Here is a 20,224-nt window from a genome sequence, read left to right as displayed (position 1 = left end):
AGCTGTGTATATTAATTCTATTATCGACTTTCATGGTTACTAAAATTACGTCAATAAGCAAGAGTATTTCATGTTATAGCGGGTAAAAAATTGTAAACTTGCTAAAAAAAAGTAGAAAATTATGATTATTTAATTCATATTTTTCAAACTTAAAAAGTTTATATCCAACAATTAATTGTAATTTATTTTTCAAAATTTTAAAGGTATATCTGTTGAAAATAAAAAAATGCGAAAACATAAAGAATTTTTTATCTTTAGCGTTAAAGATTGAACGGAATATAAAATTAAAAACTCAAAAACGTTTTTCAAGCTTGTCTTTTTTTTATAGAACAAAAAAACTTGTTTGTTAGAAAAAATTTATTAAATAAGAAAATAAGCTTATACTTTCACAAACTTGTACTAACTAAACAATGGTTTGTACATTGTAAAACAAATGTGTACAGTTTGTACACTTTGCTCAAAATATTTTAGAATAAAAAAAGAAATTGAATAAATTTTGTAACACAAGTTATAAAAATATGTATTAAATATACACATTGCTCACAGTGTATCTAAAAAACTGTTTATATCTAAAACTACTGTTTGTTATACAAAGCAATTTAACTATTAAAACTTTGAAGCAAAATATATCTAAAAAGTTATTTGCATAAAGTAATGATTAATCTAAGTTAAAATTAACAGTTTTTTTTATTTTATAGAATATTCTAAAATTGTGCTTAAAAAAATATTAAACAAGTCAAGTATGAACAAAAACTTACTAACATTGAAAAATCATTTACAAAAAGATATGGTTTTGTAAATCTTTAAGAGTTGTTATATCCTGTATTATAATTTTTTAAAAGTTTGCGAAGGGCAAAAACCAACATCTCTGAAATTTTATATGCCAAATAAACACTGATTACGTGCGTATTTTTCAATTCATGTAACATTGAATGACCACAACAGTTGCCAGACTTGACTGAGAAAATCGCCGAACAAATAAAGCATAAATTGAAAACTCTTCAGTACTTGAACTGTTTTCAGTTCATTTGTTAAGTAAACATTTTTCTTTATGTAAATTTTCTTTTAAAAACACTATTTTAGCAAATTGTTTTCGTTTTTGCTTAGAGCAGTTTTTGAAGTCAAGATGTTCGTTTAACTTTAAAATAAAATTATGTTGTTTGTATTTGGAGAAAAAATTAGAAAAATTTATGTTCCAAACACTTTAATACGTTTTATTTTCTAAATTAAAATAAAATTATGAGCCTTATGTACATATACATACATATGTAAAAACTTATAGATAGGTATTTAAAATTGATAAGAATGAAACAACTGTATAAATGAAACAGAAACAATTCAAAACTTCATTTTGTTCTTTAATAAATAAATAAATATACATATATATTTACAGTTGATTCATTGTTATCAATTTTAAATACCTAACTATAAGTTTTTACGTTTATATATAATCAAAGTTACAATCATAAGTATCGACAAATTAGTTGATAAAAAATACCTAAAATAACAATATTAAAATATATCATTTTTAAAATTAATTACTTATACTATTAGTATAAACTTTTTAATGTTAGAAATAAGTACAGTACACTACCACTTAAGTACGCACTTTTTTTGGTACGCACCCCGCCTTAAGTACGCACTTATCCAGAAAGACAAAAAAAATCTAAATTTTGATTATTTTATGTTTCCAGGTAGAGTGGCCAACCTGCTGAGTTAGCCTGAGACATTCAAAACTTTTAAACTAGGGTGAGTACTCCTGAGTAGTCTAAGTGGCCTGAGATTGTCACAGTCCTGTTATTAAATGTTAATAAACTAAATACTCATGTAGAAGTTGCAGAAAAGTGAAAAGAATAATGATATTTGAGCTGTAATGCAATAAAATAAATAAATCTAGATGACAAAGTTAAAAAAACCTACAATTACAACATAGTTAAGTCATAATTTAATTTAAATGTACAGACATTGATGTTTTAAAAATGTTTGGTAAACACAATGTAGTTTGATACTTTTCGTCTAACAAAACAAAATATGGAAAATATGGCTTAATATTCTTTTTTATATCTTTGACTGACATTGATTTTTTATATTAAATATATGTATTAATTATTTAGAAACTTTTTATAGAAAAAATAAATCATTTTAAAATCTAATAAAAAAATTTGCAGATTAGAATTATGTATTAAATGTTATTTAAAATAAAAAGACTTGTTTATTTGGCTTAATTATTTGAAGGCTAGTTGTAAGAAAGAAAACAAACAACTAAATTTCATACTATACTATGCCGTCGAAAAGTACGCACTAACCGTGCTAAGTACGCACTTTTTGGTCGGGTTCAATTTGCGTACTTAAGCGGTAGTCTACTGTATTAACAAAATTTTACTTAAACAAAAATGATTATAAATCAGCGTTAAGAGTTTCTAAAAAAATGACGGAAAACCAAAAAGACCAAAAACCTTTAGTTCAACAACCTGAAGTTCAAACTCCTTTGCAAAGTATAGAAAGCGTTGCAACAAACAAAGATGAAAAATACTTGAAAATGATTCTACGTCTAAGTGTAAGTTTTCCGGTAAAGTAAACAACTTTGAGTTTTGAATCTGTTTTTGTTTTTGCAGGTTTGAGTTGTTTTTATTTCAGGTGTCAGCTTCATTTGCGGCATTATAAGTTGCTCTATTAGTTACTATACGTATATGCAAGGTGTCTGGTGCCCACCATTGGTTAGTTGTTTTTTAATTTTTCAATAAAATTAAGTTGTCGCCTTTATACATCAATTAAATCTTATAGTATAGTTTTACAAATCTATCTAGATAAATATATAAATAAACTGGGTAGGTGTCAAATTTGCACGAGCGGACAAAAATGCACGAGGAGACAAAATTGCGCGAATTAAAAATTGCATAAAGTTACTTTTCTACGAAGGGTCAATTTTACACGAATGAGAATTTTGCACGGAGGGTCAATTTTACAGAAAGACATTTTTGCACGGGTTGAAATTTTTTTAATATTTTTAACATTTTATTTATTTTGTATCTACTATCACGGTTACCCTTAACCCTTACCCTCGGTTGGTAGCATTTTTTTCTTTTTTTCTAATAAACTTATTTTTATTTAGTTTTTTTATTGTATTTCTTTTTAAAAAATAAACTTTAATGTTTATTTTTTATTTATATTTTAAATATAACTGTTACCCCTGACCCTTACCATCGGTCGGTAACATCTTTTTATCTTTGGTCTTTTTATTATTAACTTTTATTTTTTATTTATTTATCTATTTTCCTGTTTTTTTTTACTTCGTGCAAACATGACCCACCGTAGAAAATTGACCCTTGGTGCAAAATTGTCTTCCTGCAATTATGTCCCCTCGAGAAAATTTGTCTTCATGCAAATATGTCTCCTCAGCAATTTTGTCTTTGTGCTATTTTGACCCGTTCCCGAATACACTAGTTGTAATAGTTATAATGTACGGCTTAGTAACTTATAGTTTAAAAAAATAAATACTAATTGTCATGATAAGGCTTCTACAAAAAAAACAATGTTAACTTTGTTATAGGACATAGTGGAATAGAATTAGCTGTTTATATTTTATGGTTATTTTGAACTAAATTTTCGTCTTTAGATAATTTTTATGTCTTATAAAGTATTTTAACGAATTTCGATAGCAAAGCTTAAAAAAATAAACAAACTTTGATCACTTTTTTATGTATCACTGTTATAAAAGTGTTATTCTATTGAAATAACATAACATAATAAAATTTATTTGCCAAACTGATTTGTTTAAAAGAAAAATACTTTTCAGCCATTCGTAGCTGGAGTACTAGGAGTTTCACTAAAGTCAAATTCAAAATCTAAATTATTCGTTAGTTAACTTTATATGTAAAAAATAACTAAATAAACAACATATTATTTTTTTGGCTAATTGTTAGAAAAGTATTGTATAGTTTAAGTTTGCCCTAAAGTAGTTTTTCAAACATTTTTGCTGTTTTTTTTTTTTAATTTTCACAAACTGTAAACTGTTTAAAGTATCTAACAACACCTGTTTCTGTACTAAAACTATTTAATTATTCAAAAATAAAACAAATTGAATTTGTTTAAATGCATTTATACTTTATAACTAGGTTCTAATAAAACACAAAATAACATAATATTTAAAAGTTTTGAGCTTTTTAGCTAGTTGCTTACTATTATATTTGAAAAGAAAAAAAGTTAAAAATTTATGAATGTATTAACAGAAAGCAATAAAACAAAAATTTAAAGTCTATTTTTTGTCTTTTGAAATAATCAAACGAATTTAGTATTTACAGTTTTTGTTTGATGCATAGGCAGTAAAACATTTTAAAAGAAAAACTTTGGTAGTTTTGTTATAAAAACTATGAAACTAAAAACTTTGTTTTTCTACTATTTGTATAAAGTTATTGAAATGACATTTTATGTACTCGTACCTAATTGATTGAAATTTAGCTTTGAAAAACTTCATATAAAAACAAAATTTATTTTTAGAACATAGTTTTTGTGGTCTTCAGTGTAGTCGGGGCCAGAGTTGGTAAAATGCTAATAGTTACTATGGTAATTCAGCAATGAAGCGTATAAACTTTGGTTTGTTTTAAGTTAGTAATTTCACGCTTGAGTAAACAAAGCAGAGCTTTTTAACATGTCTGGTCGGGGCTATTATGTCATTCACATTTATCGTCACCAACTCAAAACTTACAGCCGTAAGTACTTTTTGATCATGTGTAATTTTATTAAAAACTTAATTTAACTAAAACTTTTTTTTTTTAATTTGAGTGAGCGTTTTAAACATTTAGAACTTGCACGTTGTATTTTTTAATTTCCATCATTTTTGCCATTACTAGTACAATAACTTTTATTTATTTTAATTCCTAACTAATTATATTTTTTTAACATAGTTGTAGATTGAAAATATCGAAGAACAATTTTTTAAATTTTACTGCTTATAAAAAATTTATTTTAATAAAGTATTTTAAACAAAACTGTAGTTTTAACTGGCAGTGTGAATTCTAGCGGAAGCATAATGTAATTACATTTTCATACAGTTGCAATGATTAAAACGTTTACAGTTGCAGTATAAATAAAGTTAAAAGTTTTGCTTTTTATAAAAAAACTTACCGATAGAAGCTCTAAGTTACTAACTAAAACTAGAAGTAATTTTTTTGGTACAGATAACAATAAAATAAATTAATAGTTAAAAATTATCATTTAAACATTTTTATACTTTCGTAATTGTCTATCCAGATGGAATATCCTGGTGACTTCAGTTATGGTCTGGGAATTTTCGTTTCAATATGTGCTTCTGCAATGTTTTTACTACTCGTCGGTTTGAGTGTGTTTGGGTTCAAGCGTTGTGAATTCTTTGGTGAAAACGTTAGTTTATAGATAAGTGTTAACTTGTTTGTTACATCAATTAATTCTAATTTGAAAATAACTATAGTCTCTAAAAGAGTTAAGTTTGTTTTCTACTTGAACGTCTAGCTTTTTTGCTCATTGAACAATCATAAGTAGGTTTGTAGTTTAAACTAATTTTGATAATATATTTTCGCAGGAGTATACTAAAAAAATTGTGATTGTGCAATCAGGAAACGCTCAACCAGGTTCGATTTATTTTTATTATCCGTTAATCTGTATCTGATTTTAAATTTTGATCAAATGTAATTAAAGCAAAATTAAATAAAGAAGCTTGATAAGTTTACGATTAAAAGTGTAGTGTTAATTAAAGAACCAGCGTTTTTTTATCGAAACTATTAATTTATAAAAACAAATTTATTTCTTTAAAAACTCAAATTTGATCTTGCTTTTTTTTTGCAAAACTATTACACTATAACATCTTTGTTCAAAATATCTTTACATTTTAAATAATATGTTTTATGATTGAAAATATGAACTTTTAGGAAACTCAGTTGTTCAACCGAACCAACAAATTGTAGTTCAACCAAGTTTCGGAAATCAGCCAATTGTTATTCAAATATTTGCTAACGGTAATGAAATGGTTTCAAAGTCAAATATAATGGTTCCAAATTCTAATGTTAATGGTGCTTATCAACCAGAAAAAGTTACCGATGAGCCGCCACAATATAAAAATTTAATAATTGAGTAGTAAATTTCAGTACTTATGTTAAAAAAATGTTAAGCCATTAATTAAAATAAATAAATTGTTTATTAGCTACAACAAAAAGTAGTTTCCTGTTTTTAATCTAGCTTTTTGAAAAGTTTTCTTTTGATTTTGCATAAAGGTTTTTTGTATATTTTTACATATGCTTTTGTTTAGATTGTTTTGTAAGAATTTATTTTTATATGTTTTGTATAGATTTTAAACTTACTCATTTAAATAGACTGTTGGTTTTATACAAGTTTATAATTTATGCAGCAACTAGCAAATAGTTCTTTAGCACTTAAATTATACATATGGTTATATAATTCTTATTTTAACTTTAATCAAAAACTACTTTATTATAAACTACAATGTCAACTAACACAAAAATGTACTTTAATTTGGTAAAACTTTTTATACAACCTTCTATTAACTACAAAAGTAAACAAAACTACCTTTAATACGTTAATCTTAACTAAGATAACTAATAATAATTTTATACATGGCTTAATTTGAAAAGAGAAATATATATCGAACAATAATTGGCTTATTCTATTTAAAACAAAAAGTTACTTTTTCTGCTTTTTGCTCCTATGTATAATTTACTTATTAGTATATATTCATATATTTAGTATTTAATAAAAACAAAATATAGCTTTGATGTGAAATACTTATTTTTGATACGCATTAACTTGATATAGAAATAGTTATAAACATGTTTAAGCTTTTAAACTAATCTTATAAAGTAAGACTTCCCAAACTTGCTTTAATAGTTATTCCTTTTGTAGTAAACTTAAATATAACCTTCCCCCTTTATTCTGGAATCCGCAGGCTTTTGGTTTTACTCTCCATTACAAACCCCTGTAATAGGAAGTGTAAGTTTACTTTAATTACAATACTTTATCTGCAAAAGGTTTCAAAGTCGCCGCCCCGACTCACTAAATTTCTTAAAATGGGGCGATATTACAATGTCGCCCGTTTCAGGAAACGCTGTTTTAAAGCAACTTTACATTTACAAAACTTGATAACAATCGTTTTTAGAGTAGCTCAATTACTTCATCCCTTTTTGTAAGAAATTAAACAAATCAAGTTGAATAGTTTAAAAATATTAACTAATAGTATTTGTAAGTAATTCGGATAATAATTAGGAAATTCGATTTAATACAATAGTCGGCAAACTGCGACCTACGAAGGGTAAAAAAGCAATCCGTGATTATGTTATTTAATTTTAATGGAATACGGCCCATGAAAGGTATAACTTACACTAGATATTCTGAGGTTTGAAGTGAAATGCAAAAAAAAAAAACTTTTTTAATTCCCCTCTGAGACTAATATAACATTTATTTGAAATTGCTTTATAATTTCTAAAGTCGGTAAAAACTATTTCGATTTGTATATACTTTTATTCTTTTTATTAAAACTTATACTCTTCAAAGTGTGACGAATTAGTAAACTAAAAATGCTTCTAAACTAAAGAACACATAAATTTTATAAAAGCCTTTGTTTACTTAAACTATTATATAATTAATAGTTTAAAAGTCTGTATACCCATTTTGTACTTTCTAACATAAATAAATTTAGTTTTTAGAATCAAACATCTTATAATTTTTTTACTGGGTTATCTGATACTAAAAAAAAGTAAGCCAGTTACTAAAAATCAGGTATTTGCGTTTTTTAACACTTATTCGTTATAAACACGTTTTCGTAAAAAAACTAATAGAGCTTACAATTCTTATTCAATATAGACAAAAACATCTCAAATGATTCGTCTTGCTTTGTAGATATAACATTTTTAGATTAGATTAATAAAAACCGTCATTTTTTTATTCTGACTTAATAGTTAAACTATTTTTTATTCTTATTTATTCTATATAAAGCAACCAAGTTTTTTAAAAATTTAACGGAGCTTACGATTCTTATTCAATTTAAACAAAAACATCTTAAACGATTCGTCTTGCTTTGTATATATGACATTTTCGGTTTAAATTTAAAAAAGCCGACAAAAAATAAATGTTTGACCTATTAGTACAACTAATTTTTATTCTTGTTTGTTGTATATAAACTTACTAAGCTTCTTAAAAATAATTGGCGTAAAAATCGAACTAGTAGTTTTACAAAATACAACACACTTTTAATAGTTTTAAACAACAAAAACAAAATTTCTATTAACTTTAAAACTTTTACCTTATAACAACTTACAATTTAAATCAAAAACTTTTTATTCAATTTGAAGTTCCAGCATATTGAATGACAAAAAAGTGCTCAAAATATTTGGTCCTAGGACCTGGTGTACGAAGAACGTTTCGGTCATTGAGTGGCACACCACAGATACCTTTTAACGTCTTGTCCAGGACATGCCCAGGAAAAACGTATTAGAAGTATTATTAAAACTTAGTAAAGGAACTTTGTCTTTGGATTTTTTAAAAGTATTTTAAATTTTTTCGGCTTTTTAAAAGAAAAGTTTTCCGTTTTAGATTTTAATAACTAAGTTATCTTGGAGTAAAACTAACTAATACCTCTATATAACTTAAACTCGCTGTGGGTTGAAATTATTATCAAATTAAAAACGTAACTTAATTTTTCGCTAATATGAAACATTCTTTTTTCATCAAAATCTTTAAAAAAATTGTTTTTAATTTGAATTGCTTATATTAGCAAAAGATTCCTAACGAATTATGTGTGAGATTATAGCTATATGTGTTTTATTTTCAAAATAACTTTAAACAACAAAGGGAGAAAACAAACTACTTTTCACTAAAACATAAGGTACAAACGATGAAAAAGTAAAATATTTAAACAACTAAAAGTGCAGATATGTTTAACTACATCCTAAAAAAAACTATAAATTTGTTAAAACAACTGTTAATTGCCATTTTAATTGTTCAAACAATATCAACTCGAATAAAATGTTGAACTATGAACACAAAATGACTTAAATTATTTTCAACAAAAATGTAAAAAAAAAAAAATTGGAAATAGGTAGAAACTTCAAGTTTACATATTTTTTACTTTTATGTTGAGTAAGTTAGTTCATTAAAAATAAATAATGAAACTATTTTCATAATAAAAATCCGTGCTAATTTAGGCTAATTCTGTTTAACTTTTTCTTCCGAAAAGCAAACTTATACACAAAAATATATATAACTTAAACGCTTTATTCAAATTACTTTACTAGATTAAAAAGAGTAAAAAAAATTCCATATCACAATTTACTAAAATATGAACTTGTTTTAAGTAATTTTTTCAATTGATAATTAACTACTATTCAGAATTTTTTTTTATCATGAGACAAGTAAGCATTTATTGGCATAGAACATTAGTTAATTTGTCCTAAACCTATAACTTCTTTTTAATTTGAAAAACATTACAAAATCCTTTTAGTAAAAGCTTAAACTATAAAATTAGCTAAGTTTAAATTACAATTTACTTAATGTTTAAAGCATATCTACAGAAAATTAAAACATTTACATACAAGATAACTTTTCTTAATTTAAGAGTTGTTTTCCTGAATACTTTAAAATCTTAAAGTATTCTTTATTGTTTATTTTAATTTCCGATTCTTTCTGTTCTTAAAAGACAAGGTGGTCCTGGGAAAATCAGGAAAATATAAACCGTTAAAAAATTGCAAACAACTTTTCACGCACGCATTTTTAAAACATTTATTACAAACAATAGTTGCCACAATCATATGAGAAATAGCCGAGCAAATAAAGAAAGAAATTTGAAATTGAGCAAATATTTTTGGTATTCATAACTATTCACTCGTGAAGTAAACACCTCGCCGTATGTATTTGAAAACACTTATTTAGGAACAATTTCAAGAAAATTGTTTTTGATTTTTTTAAACAACTTTTGAAGTCAAAGTAATCGTTTAAATAGATACTTATTTGTTTTTTTTAGTTATTTTAGAAAGTTTTATATTCGTTAGACTCGAAGAATTTCTTTTTTAACAAACTTTTAAGTTCTTTTTTATATATAATAAAAAATAAAGTAAAACTTTCGCATACTTCGTTAATACTAAATGTTTCAAAACTATCAAGTTTAAAGTCTTAACTGAATTTTTTAACTTTTATATATAACCAAAACACAAGCAAAGCAACTTAGTTGATTAAAAATTATAGTTTTGAAACAATTTTTTGAAAACGTTTGTTGAAGTACTAGCATTTAACTTTGTTAGTAGTTGTATACTTAAAAATTAAAGTATAAACTCATTTCTTTATTAAAAGTATAAACCAGCGTTACAATTTTCTAAAACTATAAATAACTTACCTAGAACGTTTCTACTGTTTACTTACATTTATAAAAAACTTATACTCGGTTGAAACATAGCTGTCTATCCTAAAGAAACATTATTGTTAAGCTCGAGTCTTAAACATACTTCTACAGAAGCTCTACGATTATATTTTAGTTCTTTGAAGTAGCTGTGTATATTAATTCTATTGTCGACTTTCATGGTTACTAAAATTACGTCAATAAGCAAGAGTATTTTTTGTTATAGCGGGTAACAAATTGTAAACTTGCTAAAACAAAGTAGAAAATTATGATTATTTAATTCATATTTTTCAAGCTTAAAAAGTTTATATCCAACAATTAATTGTAATTTAATTTTCAAAATATTAAAGGTATATCTGTTGAAAATTAAAAGCTGCGAAAACAAAAAGAATTTTTTATCTTTAGCATTAAAGATTGCTCAAAAACGTTTTTCAAGCTTGTCTTTTTTTTATGGAACAAAAAAATTTGTTTGTTAGAAAAAATCACTTAAATAAGAAAGTAAGCTTATACTATCACAAACTTGTACTAACTAAGCAAAGGTTTGTACATTGTAAAACAATAAGTACAGTTTGTACACTTTGCTCAAAATATTTTAGAATAATAAAAGAAATTGAATAAATATTGTAACACAAGTTACAAAAATATGTATTAAATATACATATTGCTCATAGTGTATTTAAAAACTGTTTCTATCTAAAATTACTGTTTGTCATACAAAGCATTTTAACTATTTAAACATTGAAGCAAAATATATCTAAAAAGTTATTTGCATAAAGTAATGATTAATCTAAGTTAAAATTAACAGTTTTTTTTATTTTGAAGAGTATTCTAAAACTGTGCTTAAAAAACATATTAAACAAGTTAAATATGAACAAAAACTTACTTAACACTAAAAAATCATTTACAAAAAGATATGGTTTTGTAAATCTTTAAGAGTTGTTATATCCTGTATTATAATTTTTTAAAAGTTTGCGAAGGGCAAAAACCAACATCTCTGAAGTTTTATATGCCGAATAAACACTGATTACGTGCGTATTTTTCAATTCATGTAACATTGAATGACCACAACAGTTGCCAGACTTGACTGAGAAAATCGCCGAACAAATAAAGCACAAATTGAAAATTCTTCAGTACTTAGAACTGTTTTCAATTCATTTGTTAAGTAAACATTTTGCTTTATGTAAATTTTCTTTTAAAACACTTTTTTAGCAAATTGTTTTCGTTTTTGCTTAGAGCAGTTTTTGATGTCAAGATGTTCGTTTAAATTTAAAATAAAATTATGTTGTTTGTATTTGGAGAAAAAATTAGAAAAATTTATGTTCGAAACACTTTAATACGTTTTTTTTCTAAATTAAAATAAAATTATGAGCCTTATGTACATTGTCTATGCACTGAAAGACAAGAGATGCCTAAATAAAATAAGCGAGTTTGTATCGTCTTGTAGACATATAAAAAAAAACGCTTTTAAAGTTAAAAAAGCTTTAATTTCATCTTAAAATAATCTAAATTTCAATTTGTACCTTAAATTTATCTTTATATCTTTCAATTATCTGTCGTAATATATATTTACTCACTGAAGTTATATGAATTTTTGCAAGTTTATTGTCGATTGGTAAATTATTTTTTGCACAAGCCGTTTTGCATGATTATTGATAGTTTCAAAATTACGTCATAATCTATTTATGCTAAATTTTTTAACTTTCATTTGTGTGTTTTTGTTTTTGTTTTGTGCTTTATTTTCAACTTGTTTTGAAGCTGATGAGTGCATAGGCACGAAACTCGAGTCCTTCGAGTTTTGCAGCTTTAAATAAACCTTTTTATTAATAAAGGTGGGCTCAGTGTGAAAAATTTAATTTATCAAGTTAAATATCTTAATTCTATATATATATATATATGTAAAAACTTATAGATAGGTATTTAAAATTGATAACAATGAAACAACTGTTTAAATGAAACAGAAACAATTCAAAATTTCATTTTGTTCTTTAATAAACAAATAAATAAATATATACATATATATATATTTACAGTTGTTACATTGTTATAAATTTTAAATACCTAACTATAAGTTTTTACGTTTATATATAATCAAAGTTACAAGCATAAGTATCGACAAATTAGTTGATAAAAAACACCTAAAATAACAATATTAAAATATATCATTTTTAAAATTAATTACTTATACTATTAGTATAAACTTTTTAATGTTAGAAATGAGTATTAACAAAATTTTGCTTAAACGAAAATGATTATAAATCAGCGTTAAGAGTTTCTAAAAAAATGACGGAAAACCTAAAAGACCAAAAACCTTTAGTTCAACAACCTGAAGTTCAAACTCCTTTGCAAAGTATAGAAAGCGTTGCAACAAACAAAGATGAAAAATACTTGAAAATGATTCTACGTCTAAGTGTAAGTTTTCCGGTAAAGTAAACAACTTTGAGTTTTGAATCTGTTTTTGTTTTTGCAGGTTTGGGTTGTTTTTATTTCAGGTGTCAGCTTCATTTGTGGCATTATACATTGCTCTATTAGTTACTATACGTATATGCAAGGTGTCTGGTGCCCACCATTGGTTAGTTGTTTTTTAAATTTTCAATAAAATTAAGTTGTCGCCTTTATACATCAATTAAATCTTATAGTATAGTTTTACAAATCTATCTAGATAAATATATAAATAAACTGGGTAGGTGTCAAATTTGCATGAGCGGACAAAAATGCACGAGGAGACAAAATTGCGCGAATTAAAAATTGCATAAAGTTACTTTTCTACGAAGGGTCAATTTTACACGAATGAGAATTTTGCACGGAGGGTCAATTTTACAGAAAGACATTTTTGCACGGGTTGAAATTTTTTTAATATTTTTAATTTTTTATTTATTTTATATCTACTATCACGGTTACCCTTAACCCTTACCCTCGGTTGGTAGCATTTTTTTCTTTTTTTCTAATAAACTTATTTTTATTTAGTTTTTTTATTATTTTTCTTTTTTAATAATAAACTTTAATGTTTATTTTTTATTTATATTTTAAATATAACTGTTACCCCTGACCCTTACCATCGGTCGGTAACATCTTTTTATCTTTGGTCTTTTTATTATTAACTTTTATTTTTTATTTATTTATCTATTTTCCTGTTTTTTTTTACTTCGTGCAAACATGACCCACCGTAGAAAATTGACCCTTGGTGCAAAATTGTCTTCCTGCAATTATGTCCCCTCGAGAAAATTTGTCTTCATGCAAATATGTCTCCTCAGCAATTTTGTCTTTGTGCTATTTTGACCCGTTCCCGAATACACTAGTTGTAATAGTTATAATGTACGGCTTAGTAACTTATAGTTTAAAAAAATAAATACTAATTGTCATGATAAGGCTTCTACAAAAAAAACAATGTTAACTTTGTTATAGGACATAGTGGAATAGAATTAGCTGTTTATATTTTATGGTTATTTTGAACTAAATTTTCGTCTTTAGATAATTTTTATGTCTTATAAAGTATTTTAACGAATTTCGATAGCAAAGCTTAAAAAAATAAACAAACTTTGATCACTTTTTTATGTATCACTGTTATAAAAGTGTTATTTTCTTGAAATAACAAAATATAGTAAAATTTATTTGCCAAACTGATTTGTTTAAAAGAAAATACTTTTCAGCCATTCGTAGCTGGAGTACTAGGAGTTTCACTAAAGTCAAATTCAAAATCTAAATTATTCGTGAGTTTACTTTTTATGTAAAAACTAACTAAAAAAACAACATATTATTTTTTAGGCTAATTGTTAGAAAAGTATTGTATAGTTTAACTTTGCCCTAAAGTAGTTTTTCAAACTTTTTTGCTGTTTTCTTTTTTTTTTAATTTTCACAAACTGTAAACTGTTAAAAGTATCCTAAAAACACCTGTTTCTGTACTAAAACTGTTCAATTATTAAAAATAAACCAAATTGAATTTATTTAAATACATTTATACTTTATAACTGGGTTTAATAAAACATAAAATAACATAATATTTAAAAGTTTTGAGCTTTTTAGCTAGTTGCTTACTATTATGTTTGAAAAAAAAAGTTTAAAATTTATGAATGTATTAACAGAAAGCAATAAAACAAAAATTTAAAGTCTATTTTGTCTTTTAAAATAATCAAACGAATTTAATATTTACAGTTTTTGTTTGATGCATAGGCAGTAAAACATTTAAAAAAAAAAAACTTTGTTAGTTTTGTTATAAAAACTATGAAACTAAAAACTTTGTTTTTCTACTATTTGTATAAAGTTATTGAAATGACATTTTTTGTACTCGTACCTAATGGATTGAAATTTAGCTTTGAAAAACTTTATATTAAAAATAAATTTATTTTTAGAACATAGTTTTTGTGGGCTTCAGTGTAGTCGGGGCTATTATGTCATTCACATTTATCGTCACCAACTCAAAACTTACAGCCGTAAGTACTTTTTGATCATGTGTAATTTTATTAAAAACTTAATTTAACTAAAACTTTTTTTTTTAAATTTGAGTGAGCGTTTTAAACATTTAGAACTTGCACGTTGTATTTTTTAATTTCCATCATTTTTTCCATTACTAGTACAATAACTTTTATTTATTTTAATTTCTAACTAATTATATTTTTTAACATAGTTGTAAATTGAAAAAATCGAAGAACAATTTTTAAAATTTTACTGCTTATAAAAAATGTATTTTAATAAAGTATTTTAAACAAAACTGTAGTTTTAACTGGCAGTGTGAATTCTAGCGGAAGCATAATGTAATTACATTTTCATACAGTTGCAATGATTAAAACGTTTACAGTTGCAGTATAGATAAAGTTAAAAGTTTTCCTTTTTATAAAAAAACTTACCGATAGAAGCTCTAAGTTACTAACTAAAACTAGAAGTAATTTTTTTGGTACAGATAACAATAAAATAAATTAATAGTTAAAAATTATGATTTAAACATTTTTATACTTTCTTAATTATCTATCCAGATGGAATATCCTGGTGACTTCAGTTATGTTCTGGGAATTTTCGTTTCAATATGTGCTTCTGCAATGTTTTTACTACTCGTCGGTTTGAGTGTGTTTGGGTTCAAGCGTTGTGAATTGTTTGGTCAAAACGTTAGTCTATAACTAGTTTAACTCGTTTGTTTAGTTTACTTATTATAACTATAACCTAGCTATATATTTTAAAGATTTAAAATTAACTTATATTAAAGCGTCTAGTTTTTAAGCTCGTTGGACAGTTATAGTAGGTTTATAATTTAACTTAAATTTGATAATATATTTTTGCAGGAATATACTAAAAAAATTGTGATTGTGCAATCAGGAAACGCTCAACCAGGTTCGATTTATTTTTATTATCCGTTAATCTGTATATTATTTTAAATTTTGATCAAATGTAATTAAAGCAAAATTAAATAAAGAAGCTTGATAAGTTTATGATTAAAAGTGTAGTGTTAATTAAAGAACCAGCGTTCTTTTATCGAAACTAATAATTTATATAAACAAATTTATTTCTTTAAAAACTCAAATTTGATCTTGCTTTTTTTTTTTGCAAAACTATTACACTATATCATCTTTGTTCAAAATTTTACATTTTAAATAATATGTTTTATGATTAAAAATATAAATTTTTAGGAAACTCAGTTCTTAAACCGAACCAACAAATTGTAGTTCAACCAAGTTTCGGAAATCAGCCAATTGTTATTCAAATATTTACTAACGGTAATGAAATGGTTTCAAAGTCAAATATAATGGTTCCAAATTCTAATGTTGATGGTGCTTATCAACCAGAAAAAGTTACCGATGAACCGCCACAATATAAAAATTTAATAATTGAGTAGGAAATTTCAGTACTTATGTTAAAAAAATGTTAAGCTATTGATTAAAATAAATTAATTGTTTATTAGCTACAACAAAAAATAGTTTCCTGTTTTTAATCTAGCTTTTTGAAAAGTTTTCTTTTGATTATGCATAAAGGTTTTTTGTATATTTTGACATATGCTTTTATTTAGATAGTTTTGTAAGAATTAGTTGTTATATGTTTTGAATAGATTTTAAACTTACTCATTTAAATAGACTGTTGGTTTTATACAAGTTTATAATTTATGCAGCAACTAGCAAATAGTTTTTTAGCATTTAAATTATACATATAGTTATATAATTTTTTATTTTAACTTTAATCAAAAACTACTTTATTATAAACTACAATGTCAACTAACATAAAAATGTACTTTAATTTGGTAAAACTTTTTATACAACCTTCTATTAACTACAAAAGTAAACAAAACTACCTTTAATACGTTATTCTTAACTAAGATAACTAATAATAATTTTATACATGGCTTAATTTGAAAAGAGAAATATATATCGGACAATAATTGGCTTATTCTATTTTAAACAAAAAGTTACTTTTTCTGCTTTTCGCTCCTATGTATAATTTACTTATTAGTATATTCATATATTTAGTATTTAATAAAAACAAAATTTAGCTTTGAAGTGAAATACTTATTTTTGATACGTATTAACTCGGTATAGAAATAGTTATAAACATGTTTAAGCTTTTAAACTAATCTTATAAAGTAAGACTTCCCAAACTTGCTTTAATAGTCATTCCTTTTGTATTAAACTTAAATATAACCATCCTTCTTTATTCTGGGATCCGCAGGCTTTTGGTTTTACTCTCCATTACAAACCCCTGTAATATGAAGTGTGAGTTTACTTTATTTACAATACTTTAACTGCAAAAAGTTTCAAAGTCGCCGCCCCGACTCACTACCACGCTTAAAATGGGGCAATATTACAATGTCGCCCGTTTCAGGAAACGCTGTTTTAAAGCAATTTTTATTTTCAAAACTTAATTACAACCTTTTTTATAGTAATTCAGATACTTTATCCCTTTACGTAAGTAATTTAACAAATCAAGTTAAATAGTTTGAAAATATTAACTAATAGTATTTGTAAGTAATTCGGATAATAATTAGGAAACTAGATTTAATACAATAGTCGGCAAACTGCGACCTATGAAGGGTAAAAAAGCAATCCGTGATTATGTTATTTATTTTTAATGGAATACGGCCCATGAAAGGTATAACTTACACTAGGTATTCTAAAGTTTGAAGTTAAATGCAAAAAAATAGGTCTTAGGAAAAACTTACGGGAAGTTTAATTTATACACTAAATAACTTAAAAAAGTAAAAATTCAAATTACAATTGTGGCCCAACGACACTTTTTGCTTTAGAAATTTGGTCCTTGACCATCTTAATACCTGTCGACTCCTGATTTAGTATGACTTTCTAAAACTCTAAAAACTAGTTAGACTTATTTTAAAATTTTTAAACAGTATAAAGTTTTTATAAAAACAAAAAGAACTTATTTATTTTTGATTTGTTTAGAGAAGTTTTTTAAAAGTTGTTGAAAAAGTATATTGCTTATTATTAAAAAAACGGGTTTTCTACTTATTCATAGAGTTTTATTATCTGTTTAACTGTAATATTAAGAAGTTTTTCAGAACACCTTTAAATTAAGAAATAAAATAAAACCTTTTTAAAAATTGTTAGGAAAGTTTTTTGGATCCAACTAATAATGTTTTAAAATAAGCGTAAAGCAATCTAAACTATATATGTTAACTTCGTAATTTCAACAAAAACATCGGCGAAAGTCTGCAGAGCAGAAGCCTGGACTTTTGTTTGCCGTCGGACAAGCTCAAGTTTAACAAAGGGTTGATCATGCCAATTCGATCAGCCTACTGAAAGATTGTTGTCTGATGATCGAATTGGCATGATCAACCCTTTGTTAAATTCGTAAAGTAAGCGCTAAAAATTGAGAGAAGCTTTTTTATGTATAACTCGATACAATTTTAAATTTCTTTTATAATCTTGATAGTATGTTAAAATTTTTAGAGTAGATTTCATTCTTTTACACTAAAATTAGAACATAAATATTGCATTATTGAATTTCACGTTTGTACTTCACAAATTGGATACTTGTTTTTAGTAGTAAACTAACTTTTAAAGCTAAGTTGAAATAACAATAATAGTCAAACAATTTATAACCGATAAGCTAAAAAAACTTATAGAACTCATTAAAAACACAAATATTATATGTAATTCTTTATATTTAATGCTTATACTATGTATTTAGTTTTTTACTTAGTTTCTTCTGCTACTTGATTTATTCTTATAGTAATAGTGAAATGAGTGCGAACTTTAATAATCGTCAGAGTTTTGTGAAAAAGCTACGTAGTTTTGTGTCCGTAAGTAAACGTGATATTCCTGGTCAATAAGCAGTAAAGGTAACAAAAATACATAAAGCTTTTAAATACTGAAATTATGTTATAGCTTACAGTTTAATGACTATTTTTTATAATTATTTTTTAATTAACTTACAACAGTTTTTCAAATTCAACGATGTTTAACTCGATAACTGCCACATCAAGTTGGTGGACCATAGTTGCGAGCTTTGAAATTATTTCAATTTTAACAATTTACAGCTGTATTACAAAACATTTAGATACTATATTTAAGTAAAATATACACTATAAGTTGAAAATAAGTAAAATGTTTTGTTTAATATTTTTCAAACTTTGCATTATATAGTTGTACATTAAGTTTAAAATTAAACTTTTTATAGTAAATATGTTAAAAGTAAAGTTTTTAATTGATGAAAATTGTTATCTTATGTTAAGCAGTAATCTTCAAAAAACACAAATTTAAAAGAGTTTTTTAGTTATTTTATGGTAAAGTATTGGACTATTCTAATAATAAAACTATAAACTATTTTAGTATCTTATAAACTCATTTAAAAAAACATAAATTCTGTAACAGTTATGTTCTTATTTGAATAAGTATTTACTGCAATTACTTATAAATCTAATTTATTTGTTATAAGAAAAACCTGTATGTTTAAAAGGTTACATGTATTATAAACTCATAGTTACTTTTCTACAACAAACAAACTATTAAATGTTTGAATTAACTTTTTTTTGGTTGTATATACAGAATAAACAGTAAACAGTTTTTAGCGTGTTTAATATAAATAATTTATATTTACATTTTTATGTAAGTTTTAGGGCTTATGCCTTTAGACTGCGAAAATTATTTACAATTAAATGCAATTGAATACAGTAGTCTGCCGTTATCTAATCAAAAAATGTATTAACAATCATTTCTTATTTTTGTTTAACAACTTTGAAATCTCTACCTAAAATGTCTTTAAAGTTATGCTAAGTAAAATATAGCTGGTACTAATGTTATTCTTCTTTAAATGATAATTCTTGCTTTTTATAGCGCACAAAATCATCACTAGTCTAAAGAAACAAAGTTTTACATAAAAACTTTTAGTAATTTAAACACTATTAAACAGTATTCTATTGTTTTTTAAAGTGTATTTTGAAAAGTTAATAAAATCATATCTAAATCTAAACAGAAACTTATTTAAGATTTGATACATTTATTTAGATTCTTCACACAGTATAATAATAAATAACGAGATAACTTTTGCATAAATTTTGTTAAGCGTCAAAACATGAGTCTGATTCGTCACATTTGTGTGATAAGAATGTAATTTGTTTACACTTGACTTATTCAAGCTTTAGCAACTAATTTAAAATTTTCTCTCGATTTATTAAAAGTAAAGATTAACAGCATAATAAAAGGAGTGACAACTTAAAGAACAAAAGAACTAACATACATTCATATATAAAACATATGCTTCAAAAAAATAAAAAAATTAACCGAATTTCATTATTTGCTAGCGTTTGATTTTTTCTTATTCAGAATTCCACTCGAACGACTTTTGTTTGACTTGTAAGGCAAATTTATTAAATGCTTAAATCCATTATTTCGTTTGTTTCCTGTAAACAGAAGTTGT

At 24.8% G+C, this 20,224-nt stretch overlaps 2 protein-coding genes across 3 annotated transcripts; both read left to right on the top strand.

Moving 5' to 3' along the window:
* Nucleotides 1-1,402: 1,402 nt before the first annotated feature.
* Nucleotides 1,403-6,589, top strand: LOC145840518 (uncharacterized). Of its 2 annotated transcripts, none has more exons than XM_082947807.1 (7): nucleotides 1,403-2,557; nucleotides 2,638-2,717; nucleotides 3,797-3,856; nucleotides 4,498-4,709; nucleotides 5,251-5,379; nucleotides 5,558-5,606; nucleotides 5,904-6,589. In XM_082947807.1, the coding sequence occupies exons 4-7, from the start codon at nucleotides 4,668-4,670 to the stop codon at nucleotides 6,107-6,109; spliced, it is 426 nt and encodes a 141-aa protein (XP_082803933.1). In that variant the 5' UTR covers nucleotides 1,403-2,557; nucleotides 2,638-2,717; nucleotides 3,797-3,856; nucleotides 4,498-4,667; the 3' UTR covers nucleotides 6,110-6,589. The 2 variants fall into 2 exon arrangements, with proteins under 2 accessions (XP_082803933.1, XP_082803934.1); XM_082947808.1 differs by having other exon boundaries at nucleotides 2,616-2,717.
* Nucleotides 6,590-12,562: 5,973 nt separating this feature from the next.
* On the top strand, nucleotides 12,563-16,730 carry LOC145840664 (uncharacterized). The gene is made up of 7 exons (XM_082947986.1): nucleotides 12,563-12,784; nucleotides 12,843-12,944; nucleotides 14,023-14,082; nucleotides 14,722-14,802; nucleotides 15,343-15,471; nucleotides 15,646-15,694; nucleotides 15,991-16,730. Exons 1-7 carry the CDS (start codon nucleotides 12,656-12,658, stop codon nucleotides 16,194-16,196), a joined length of 756 nt encoding a protein of 251 aa, XP_082804112.1. The 5' UTR covers nucleotides 12,563-12,655; the 3' UTR covers nucleotides 16,197-16,730.
* The last annotated feature ends 3,494 nt before the right edge of the window (nucleotides 16,731-20,224 follow it).

Source organism: Thalia democratica, chromosome 7, assembly GCF_965202585.1.
Source record: "Thalia democratica chromosome 7, ktThaDemo2.hap1.1, whole genome shotgun sequence".
In the NCBI taxonomy this organism is placed as follows: domain Eukaryota; kingdom Metazoa; phylum Chordata; class Thaliacea; order Salpida; family Salpidae; genus Thalia; species Thalia democratica.
Note: the sequence above shows the minus strand (reverse complement) of the source record. Positions and strands in the feature narration are given on the sequence as shown.